At 31.7% G+C, this 12,284-nt stretch overlaps 1 protein-coding gene across 1 annotated transcript in view; it reads right to left on the bottom strand.

The window, feature by feature from the left end:
- Positions 1-680: 680 nt before the first annotated feature.
- Positions 681-12,284, bottom strand: part of LOC139491817 (uncharacterized) — a 41,475-nt gene continuing 29,871 nt past the window's right edge. The window contains exons 12-14 of the mRNA XM_071279688.1: positions 8,638-8,664; positions 1,074-1,618; positions 681-840 (exon numbers count right to left, since the gene is read on the bottom strand). Coding sequence (XP_071135789.1) covers positions 802-840; positions 1,074-1,618; positions 8,638-8,664 — 611 coding nt within the window. The 3' untranslated portion in view covers positions 681-801. The remainder of the gene's footprint in view (positions 841-1,073; positions 1,619-8,637; positions 8,665-12,284) is intronic.

The following is a 12,284-nucleotide window of genomic DNA, read 5'->3' as shown; positions in this document are numbered from 1 at the left end:
CTTAACCCGATGTTCTCAACCAAATGCTTTTGATAAAACATAAATTTATTTTCTTGATGAGGTCTACTTAAATTTGATTATCTGTAATTAAGTCACCTAAGATAAATGTCTGATTAATTAACAAATTGAAATTCCAAAAGTTTCACAAAGCATTAAAACAATCTATTTAAGCATGTTGTTGAAGGACAATTTATCATTTTTACAGATCGAACACCAATTAATCTAGATAATCTGCACAAACAAAACAGATTGTTACTTCGACCAGAAGGACTATAACCCCATCCATCAAGAAAAAGAAATCAACCCCCCAAAAACACAAAAAAACACAACGAAACCGGCTTGCAGATTCCAACACGAATATGTACAACAAATCCAGATAGAACAGCAACACAAAATTAGAGATGAAAAAAAAGAAGAAAAAACACGATCAAAAACAAATTCGAAAACAATTCGAGGCTTTTGGTTATTCGGTTTAAACTGATTTTTATGGTGACTTAAATAGTGTTATGGATTATTACTGAATGTTTCAAACTTTTATGTAAAAGTGTTATTAATATATAGAAAATGGTATGTAAATCACCAGTATGTTTAACATATGTTATAAAAACCTGTATATAAATATTTGTACATTTTGTAAATGTTTTTTTTTGGTGGGGGGTATAATTTTGAGAAATTTATTTAAAGTAATAGCGTTTATTCTTGAATAAACTTTAAAATAATATTGACAATACAAGTACAAGAAAAGTACACAGTCTACCTGGCTTCTCGAGGATTGTCTGGAATATATGCTAATGTTTTGTTTTAAACAAGCCATGAGTGCAGTTCTTGAACTCTTTCAACCTAAAAATAGATAAAAAAAAAATGAATATGATGATATCAACTTTTACATTTTTAAAGTTAATTTCGTCGCACAAATTTAATCTTTCAGGCAAATGCTGCCATTAAAAAAGAAACATCTCGATGATAAAACTAAATATTGGTACCCATGAAAATAAATGATTCCACAGTATGCTGAAAAGGCACATTGTATACAATAAAAGAAATTAAGATTAGTTCAATTTCACACGACGTACCTCTTTTAGTTCAATTTCTAGTTGTTCGATAATTTGTGTTATCCTACCAATTGCATTTATAAGGGAGGCACTTTGTAAGTCAATTAATCTATTTAAGTATATTCCGATTGGATCTCTAGCTAGGTCATCAATACTTTCCAGTTGAATACTATACAAACGTTCGGCAAACGGTATTCTATCTGTTCCTCTGTATGCTCTCACTCGTCTTAAGAGGTTTATAGTCGCTTCTTTATCTTTGTTAATACCTTCTTGAGATGTTTTAAGAACTTTTTTTTCAACATATGTTTCGATAAGCAATGTTATCCCAGTTAATCCACCAGCTGTTGTAGCTATTTCTAAAATCACTCCTCCCAAGGTAAAACCTGTCGCAAATATCGAAATCACTGCAGTACCAATTAAAAATGCATAGAAAAAGTTCCGTGTAATTCTTGCGGTTTTTATGGTGTTATTTGCTGTTATTAAGTCCTTTCTTAATCTATTTAGGTTAGGCAGTGTATCATTTCTGACATTTTTCCAAAATTCAACGTCTTCATTCAACTTTTTCTCTAAAAAAAGATGTTTTGCGTAAGAGTCTTCAAGCATAACAAAAATATAATATATTGTAAGGTCTTTCTCAAAACAACACACAAGAGTCCTCAATATCGTATGTCTTACAATTATCAGCATAAAAAAGAAAATGTCATAATCAAGGCAGTAATGAAACTTCTAATATGAAACGGAAAAAAATCGAATCAATGCAAAATATGGAACTCATTAATATTCTAAAATACGAATTATGTCACATGTGTCTTAAAGTTAATGTTAAGGTAGCACAATACAAAGATTTATTTACTTCCAATCTTCATCCTTTAAAATGATGTCATTTTCTTCAGAATGCATATAGATTAATAAAGAAGTATATATAGATAGATAAAAGATTAATCTTTTAAATGATTGCAATATATTTGTTATGCGATCATTATATAATTAATTATTATGCAATTAATGGCAAAATCTTGGTTAGGTTTGAATGAACTAACCTCTTTCATCTCTATAACAAGAAAAGAAAATTTGAAACAAAATCTTAATCAACACAACATGAGCTACAAAGGGCTGTCTCAAATTATCGCTATTTTGTCAAAATATGATGATTTTGTGCATTTTTCAGACCTAAAAGCTTTTGAAACACCTTGGCCGCCACCTACGATTCAGAATGTGTTCTAACCAAAGGATTCCAATTTTGGTATAAGTCATCAATATAAAAACTTTTTGGATCGTAGATGGAGGCCAAGGTTACTTATGCCAAAAACAATTAAAATTATGGGAAAAAAGTATTAAAATTGACCTTTTACTGTGGATTCATTTATTTTCGTGGGTATCAATTTTCGTGGATTGCTAAAAACTTGCATATTCGTGGGTATTTGATTTCGTGGTTTTGCCAATCTCTGTATACAATGTCTATTAAAAATATGATATTCGTTGAACATTTTAATTCGTGGTTCACCTGTACCAACGAAACCCACGAAAATTGGTATCTAACGAATAATAATGAATCCACAGTAATACAAATTATGCTCATTTAAGGGTCATTGCTCCATAAATAGTAAAAGAAAGTGCCAGAAATTATTTTTTGTCTAGTAGTATTATCACAAGTATTTCTACGTGAAATTTGTAATTTTTTGCCCCAATTAAAAAAAACCAAAAAAAATAAGGGCCAATTTTAACCCTTCGTGAACCTTCTCCTTTGATCTATACATACTTTCCGAAATCTGAGACAATTTTTTAGGTAATGGCTCTAGGAACACTACCTATCGGGCTACCATGAAGAAGCCAATTTCAATTGAAAATGGAAATTTCTTGTAAAACTTTGTAGAGACAGTAAACATAATATTGATTACATAATTGCTGTATAATACTAACATTGCATTAATTAGAAAGAGAAATCTGTTAGCTCTCCATAAATACCAATGTTGTAAATTTCCAAACATTATAAAGAAAATTACAGCATTTCAAAACTTGGGAATAAGATGTATAAAATCTTTGTATTGTGCTACCTTAAATAAATGTATCAATTTATGAATGACAAAAGAATTTGACTGCCATTTTCTGTAAAAAAAATTCGTATAAGCTTCTTTTAACATGGATTCAAATTACGACTTATATATCATGTTCTGTAGTACGACGCTTGATTAAAACTGACGAGGAAAGGTAACACACGGCCACCGAAAGCTTTATTATTAGTGAAGCCCAGGTGGTCGTGTGGTCTAGCGGGGCATGCTACAGTGCAGGCGATTTGGTGTCACGATATCTTAGTAGCATGGGCTCGAATCCCGGCGAGGAAAGAACAAAATGTGCGATAGCAAATTTACAGATCTAACATTGTTATGTCACAGGGGAAATAACTAACATTTATAATGATATAAATATTCAATTTTATCTACCTTTTTAAAATCTATTCCTTTGATAGAATTATGTATAATTGTTACATGCCATACCGTAAATTAATTAATACATTCAATGCTGAATGAAGAAAATAATAAGCAACATCTTATTTTGTATGTGTGTATGTTTTGTGTATGTCAAATTTGTTACAATTGTATATTTGTACTTATGAACTTACTAATATGGTTTTTAAAACATCACTTCATCTATAATAATGTAACGATATTATCAATGAATGTAAGGTGTCTTTTCTAAAATTCCAAAAAGAGGGCAGATGTATATGATTGGGCTAAGAGTAAAAATATTTCAATAGTGTGTTTCCAAGAAACTCATAGTATTAAATACATTGAAAAAAAACTGGGAGGATGAATGGGGAAGCACATGTTTTTTCAGTCTTTAAGATAATAAGAGTGCAAGTGTCTCTGTTATGTTTAAAAAGGGTCTGGATTTTGTTGTGCATAATTCTGTTACTGATGATAATGGTCGTTACATTGTTTTAGATTTAACAATTTTTTCACAAAAATTGAGTTTTGCCTGTTTGTATGGTTATAATACTGATGAACCTTCATTTTTTGATATACTTATGCAGAACATTTTATCCTGTAAAACCACAAGTGTTTTATTATGTGGTGACTGGAATATTGTTTTAGATAAATTTATGGATACATATAATATCAAACATAATAGAAATCCTAACTCCCGTAAAAAAATTGCTAAAATCATTGATGTATTTGAACTACTTGACCCTTGGCGTACATGCTATATAGAAGATAGGAAATATACTTGGAGTCAGTCCTCACCTATAAAACAAAGTCGTTTAGATAATTTTTTAATTTCAGAAGACCTTTTTTCAATAATGAAAAATACTAAAGTTATACCAGGTTATAGAACTGACCACTCAGCAATTATTTTCACCTTCTCAGCTTGTTTAGAGAAACGGGGCAAAGGTTACTGGAAATTTAACTCTCAGTTACTCAGAGATGCAGATTATATACAAAAGGTTAAATCATGCATTAAGGATACTATTTTGGAATACTATCTGTCAGTTGATATGGAAGATCTTCTTTCTGTTGATTTGTCATGTAATGATCAAACATTTTTGAAATATTGAAAATGAAGATTAGATCTTTGTCTATAAATTACAGCATAAATAAATCAAAGGAGGAAAAAAAGTCACCCTGAAACTTGCAAATAATATTGTACATTTAGAAACTATTATGAACCATTCTCCAAATGATGAGGTTCAAAAATCTTTACTTGATAAAAAGCTTGAACTAGAAAATTTTCGTTTCTAGAAGGTTGAAGGTTTGCAGCTTAGATCCCGCTCTAACTGGCATGAGAATGGTGAAAAATGTTCAAATTGTTTTTGTAAATTAGAAAAGAAAAGTTTTATAAATAACAATAACAGAACTAATAGATGACAAAGGTCAACATACATCAGAGCAATCAAAAATTCTAACGGAACAACAAAATTTTTATAGAAATTTATACTCAAGCAAAAATTAAATTGTGATGATTCATCATTTTTTAATAATAACATTAAGCTAACAGAAGAGCAAAGAGATTTTGTGAGGGAAACTTTTAAAGAGTGTGCTGATTCGTTAAAATTTTACAAATGGTAAAAGTCCAGGTTCTGATGGGTACACAGTAGACTTTATAATTTTTTTTTGGAAAGATATTGGTCCTTTCATCTTTCGGTCTCTTTATTTTGGATATGAGGTTGAAAATTTTTCTAATTTTCAGTATCAAAGTGTAATTACATGCATTCCTAAGGAGGGGAAAGACCGACAGTATATAAGTAACTGGCGCCCTATTAGTCTTTTGAATAATGATATGAAAATAGCTTCTGCTGTTATAGCTAATAGACGTAAACCAGTTTTACCATTTGTCATAAGTGATACACAAAAAGGTTTCATCAAAGATAGATTTATGGGTGAAAACACACGCCTTTTATATGATTTAATGCACTATCTTGAGAAAAATAATAAGGCAGGTCTTTTATTACTTGTTGACTTTGAAAAGGCCGTTGATTCCTTAGAAGGGTTATTTTAAAAAAAATTCTTTAAAAAGCTTTAATTTTGGACCTTCAGTTTGTAAATGGCTTGAAACTGTATATTCAGGGGCATCACGTTGTGTTATAAATAATGGACATAATTTATTTCAATTGGAAAGAGGCTGCAGACAAAGAGATCCTTTTTCATCCAATTTTTTTATTTTTGGTGTTGAATCACTATCTTTAAAATTAAAAGATAATCCTGAAATAAGGGGAGTAACTGTAGATAATAATGAATCACTTTTAAATAAAGGCAACAGTATTATACCGCTGTTCAAAGCTAATAAATCTATGGACAAAAAACAAAATCGGGGTAACAAACCAAAACTGAGGGAAACGCATTAAATGTAAGAGGAGAACAACGACACAACATTAAAATGTAACACACACAGCAACGGACTAAACATTATATAATAATAATTGAAGATCTTCTTCCGGTTGATTTGTCATGTAATGATCAAACATTTTTTGAAATATTGAAAATGAAGATTAGACAAGGGTTTTGCATCTATTCATTTTTTTTTTAAATAACCATTCTAAGGAATCAAAGGCCTTTTCAAAATCAACAAAAAATAAAAACCTGTCTAATTATTTTCCTCAAATAAGCCAGTTGCAGATGACACATTCCTAATGTTAGATGGAAAGGAAATATCGTTGAGGGAAACACTTTCATGTTTTGAATCTTTTTATAAAATTTCAGGTTTAAAAATAAATGCTTCAAAGACAAAAGCACTATGGGTTGGAAACAAAAAGTATTCAGATATGATTGTTTGTCCTGATTTAAAACTTCATTGGTCACATTCAAATTTTAAACTTTTGGGGATTGAATTTTCATTAGATTTAAACTGTATCACAGAAATTAATTTTTCCAAGAAGATTAATTATGTCTCTGCAATCCTGAAAAGCTGGCAACATAGTAAACTAACATTATTGAGGAAAATTACAGTAGTTAAATCTCTTGCTCTTTCAAAATTGGTACACTCCAAACCTATTACAATCCAGGTTAACAGAGCTCACTTCACTATTTTATAATTTTATTTGGAATGGAAAACCAGACAGAATTAAGCGTTACACACTTATTGGTGATATTTCACATGGTGGACTTAATATGGTACATATTCATTCCTTTAATATCTATTTAAAAATTAGTTGAATAAAAAGACTGATGTCAAACCCACTTGGTGACTGGCAGCAGTTATTACTGGCAGATCTCACAATGTATGGGGTGAAAGGGTTTTGCATCTACAGAAAGAAAAGCTGATTGAGATTTCAAAAAGATGTAAAATCCTTTCTGGAAGGATGTTTTACTTTTCTTTTCTATAGCAAAACCAAATACTGAGAATTCTGTTAGAGGCATTTTATCATTAGATATTTTGAACTTTTCTTCTTTGGATGATTTCCCATATTATATTCAATGGAAACAAGGAAGTGTGCAGTCAGTAAGTGACCTAATTAATAAATAAAATATGAATTTTTATACATTTGAGCAATTTATAGAAAGAGTAAAAATCAACAATTTTATCAAATATCATGGTCTGATTTCAAGAATCCCTCAGACTATGAAAAATAGCTTTAAAGAGAACTGTTTAAAGCAAGATTTGGATAAACCGGATAATGGTGATATTTTTTTAGAGGGAATTATAGGTAATGTGAAAGCAAAATTTGTATATAAAAATTTAGTAAATAAAGTTATTGAACTACCAACAGTCAAATTTTCGAAATGGGAAGAACTAATACCTTATTATACAAAATGAAATTAAAAGACACCAAGATGTGTACTTTTTGTAAACTTGGTGAAGAAACCATTGTACAACTTTTTGTTGAATGCCCAACAACCTTTCAATTGTGGCAATCTTTTTCAAATGTAGTAAATCTTTTTTTTTGTAAACTTTGTTCTTAACAAAGAGAATGTGTTTTTTGTTTGCAAACATGAAAGTTTATTACTGAATCTGTTAGTCATAATTACAAAGAATTGTATATACAAATGTAAATTAAATGAAACAAAACCAAATATGGTTGGGTTAAAGAATAGAATAAAGAAATACCAATTTCTTTAACATTATATTGCAGAGAAAAATAACAGAGTCCAAGTGTGTGAAAAATGTTGGTCTCCTTTACATGTAATATGTAACTAATTATTGTTACATATAAATAAGAAATTTTATTTTTATTTTTTATATATATTATGAGCAAAAATTTATCCTTGAGCTTTGATTTTTGTATTTTTTTTTTTGTCTTTAAAAAATATTTAAAAAAAAAATGTAAGTCAAGATACATATTGTAGCATAACAAATGAGTGAAGAGTATTTGTATTGTACGAGAGAAAGTCGGAGAGCGAGAAAATATTACCAAATAAAACTTATATGTAACTCTTCACTATTATAATTGTAAAAATCAATTTGTCAGTGATAAAAATTGTATACTGAATTATTTTCTTTAATATGTAACCCCTTAATACCCATCACAGGTGGTATGTAGGGGTACATGTATGTTAAATCCTGACTATTGAAAAACAAATGAAGGATAAAAAAAAATATTTTCAAAATTGAGTAGTCCCTGCGTTGTAAAAGCATGTAAATAGGGTACCAGGATTATAATTTAGTACAGCAGACGCGCGTTTCGTCTACATAAGACTCATCAGTGACGCTCATATAAAAATATTCATATTTGGGATTTACTAATATTTAACTTTCTATGTATTTCAGCATATAAGCAACAGCTTTATTCAATGAGATTGAAAGAAAAACATATCGATTCCATATGATATGGAAATGAAGCCGTTTTGTATTATGTTTCTTCGGGGGGGGGGGGGGGGGGGAATGTTGCTTACATGGAAGTTTTTTTTACTAATGATTATTTAAAGTAAAGATGAAGTACTCTTTGTTCACACTTAATGCAACTTTGTTCCACACATTTTTATTTTTTTTGCGAAATAATGTATCCCCGATTCAAAAAACAATTGCACACGATTCACTTTTGCTAACCATCGGATTCTGACGATTAAAAAACGTATTACTTTTGGTGTACTCACACTTTGTTAGAACAAACAAATGTTACTTGATTTAAAATAACCTAAATTTCTTATAATACCTCTCCGTTGGTTCCGTCTTCTTACACCTAAAAAAATAAACGATTGAGATTTAATAACACAATGAAAAATTACAAGCACAATGCAAACTGTCTTTATCGAGTGATGTTAATATGAAAATATGCCTTTCACTTTAAGATATCTGTTAAAACGATTTGTTTATACTTACATGTATATAAAATCAAGAAGATGTGGCAAGTTTGACAATTAGTCAACTGTCCACCAAAAACCAAGTAATGTTGAAGTAAACGATTATAGGTCACAACACAACGTTCAACAATGAGAAAACCCATGCTGCATTAACAGTTTTAGAAGGGTCGACACTACAAACCTAAAACATTTCATTGCAAAAATAACCACCTGTTTTATATATAAAGCAAATATCATATAAAGTAAGCAACGGCAACCATTAGATTACAGGCTGCTTACTTCGGCAGGCACATAAAGAATGTGAAAGATTAAACATGCTGTCTGGTGTCATAAGAACAATTTCTTAAACTATAAAAATCAGTTGAAAAGTATCTTCCTCGCCTCATCAATACAAAGCAACCAAAATCTTACAGAAACACAAACTGGACGTTGCAAGGTATTTTTAATACATCCGTAACAAGTTAAAAGACAGCAAAAACAGATCTAAGAGTATTCGCAGTCACTTATAGAATTTAAAGTCAATACCAACTAATTAAAAAAATGTAGGCATCGAATGAAATTGCATATGAGTATAACAATTATATTAAGTATGGTTTTAATTTACTGGATAACAAAACCAATTTATTCACTAATTGAAGTGATATTCAAAGATTTGTTTCTTAAATGTTACACTTTGTAAGTACAGCTGTTTCACATACCACGCTTCTTTCGGGGATATTCTTAGATAATTAGTTTTGTTTATGTACTGGTTCTCAGATATGATCTTTATGTCTCATTTCGTAAAGACATAACTTGTGAGTTTTGACAGAAAATATACACAAGCAAAGCGGTCAAATTGAAATATGTTGAAAAGCTCAAGGCAAGGTAGGAGTAGTACTGAAGTTTAGTGTAGATTTAAACTCTAAGTGCCGACTTTTGTCATCATTTTCCGCCACAAAATGGACACCCATTCTGATTTGGTCAAATTGTCATAATCATTAGAATTTACTTTGTAAATGAATGTATTTTATTGGATAATTTAATAGTTTGTCTTATAAATTATATTATATATACATTTGAGTTCAAACTTGTGTATCGTGACTTTTTGTTGTCAAGTATATTTGGCCAAAAAGGTCCTCAGCACTAGGTCATCAAGGTTAAAAGAACAAACACAGAAAGAATATGCAGAGAAAGATAAAGAGGTGAAGAAAAGAGCTAGAAAAGATAAAAAGAACCATCTGGAAGAACGAGCTGAAGAAGCAGAAAAGGCTGCCGCAAGAGGTGACTTAAGTACAGTCTACAAGATCACAAAAGACTTGTGTGGACAATCTAAACAACCGCTTCCAGTAAAAGACTATAATGGAAAAATCATCACAACTGAAAGGGAACAAGCTGCACGTTGGGTAGAACACTTTAAGGCTGTTTTGAATAGACCTGAGCCAATAAATGAATTCCAGGGAGCACCCCAACTTGAAGAATTGGATATCAGCACTGACCCACCATCTAAAGAAGAAATAACAAAGGCAATTAAATCCATGAAATCAGGAAAGGCAGCAGGCATAGATGGACTTCAAGCAGAACTACTGAAAGCTGACATCAATACAGCAACTGCCATACTATATGATCTTTTCAAAGACATATGGGAAGAAAACAAAATCCCTGAAGACTGGTCAAAAGGTCTTATCATTAAACTATCAAAGAAAGGTGATCTTGGGAACTGTGACAACTGGAGAGGGATAACATTACTCTCAATCCCAAGTAAAGTGTTTTGCAGAATACTGTTAAACAGAATAGACTCCATGCTGGATGACAGGTTGAGACAGGAACAAGCTGGGTTTAGAAAAGGGAAAGGATGCATTGATCAGATATTTGCGCTTAAGAACATCATTGAGCAGTGTATAGAATGGAAGACACCTCTATATATCAACTTTATTGATTTCAAGAAGGCATTCGACAGTTTACACAGAGAGACTCTTTGGACAATTCTTATATCATATGGAGTACCACAAAAGATCGTCACAATGATAAAATGCTTTTATACCAACTTTGAATGTGCTGTGATACTCAACAACAAGGAAACTGACTGGTTTGAAGTACAATCTGGAGTACGACAGTGCTGCATCATCTCACCCATCTTATTCCTGGTTGCCATTGACTGGGTGATGCGGAAGACCACCAGTGACAAGAAAAGAGGCATCACATGGTCGATGTTTACAACCCGAGAGGACCTTGACTTTGCTGATGATATAGCACTCCTTTCATCAAAACAAGATCATATGCAAGAAAAGACAGATCGGCTCAGCTATTTTGCAAGCCAAATTGGACTGGAATTAAATGCAAAAAAGACTCAAGAAATGCGACTCAACACAACATCAAACTTTCGACTAGAAGCTGAAGGTACAGAAATCCAACAAGTAGATAAATTTACCTATCTAGGAACTGTCGTTAGTACAGAAGATTCAACCAAAAAAGATATTAAAAGTAGGCTAGCCAAGGCAGATCTGCATTTCAAAGACTACGACCAATTTGGAAGTCTAGCCAATACAACAGAAAAACAAAGATCAGGCTATATAACAGTAATGTTAAATCTGTCCTTCTGTATGGAAGTGAATGCTGGAGAGTAACAAAAACAGATATGAGATCGCTCTCAAGTTTCCACCACAATTGTCTGAGGCGAATTTGTAAAATCTTTTGGCCAAACCGTATCTCAAATGACCATCTCCTCGAAACGACCAAGTCCATGTGTATCCTCAAAGAAATACAACAGAGGCGCTTCAGATGGCTGGGGCATGTTCTCAGGATGCCTGTATCCAACATAACCAGGACAGCTCTTAGATGGACACCCCAGGGGAGGAGACCAAGAGGAAGACCCAAAACCACCTGGCGTCGAACAATTGAGGCAGAACTAAAGGAGCTTGACATGACCTGGGGAGAAGCCGAAACAAAGGCTAAAGACAGATCTGGATGGAGAAATCTTGTGGCGACCTTATGCTCCACCAGGAGCGAAGAGGATAGGTAGGTAGGTATATTTGGCCAAGTTGTTTCAGAGGAGAAAACTTTTGAGAATGTTATAGACGCACAAACAAATGTAAAACAATGTCTTTCAAGGGCAATAACTATTAAGGGGTCAATTGATAATTTGATTATGCAAAAATATTTGTAAATCTTTCTTAGATAAAAATAAATTCTCATTTACATTTTCTTTCTATCTATAAAAAAGAAGATGTGGTATGATTGTCAATGAGACACAAAAGACCAAAATGAAGCAGACATTAACAACTATAGGTCACCGTACGGCCTTCAATAATGAGCAAAGCTCATACCGCAAAGTCAGCTATAAAAGGCACCGATAAGACAATGTAAAACAATTCAAACGAGAAAAGTAACGGCCTTATCTATGCAAAAAAATGAACGAACAACAAATATGTAACACATAAACAAACGACAACCACTGAAGTACAGGCTCCTGACTTGGGACAGGCACATACATAAATAATGTGGTGAGGTTAAACATGTTAAC

Source organism: Mytilus edulis, chromosome 10 (assembly GCF_963676685.1).
Source record: "Mytilus edulis chromosome 10, xbMytEdul2.2, whole genome shotgun sequence".
In the NCBI taxonomy this organism is placed as follows: domain Eukaryota; kingdom Metazoa; phylum Mollusca; class Bivalvia; order Mytilida; family Mytilidae; genus Mytilus; species Mytilus edulis.
This window is presented reverse-complemented; position numbering and strand designations above follow the sequence as displayed.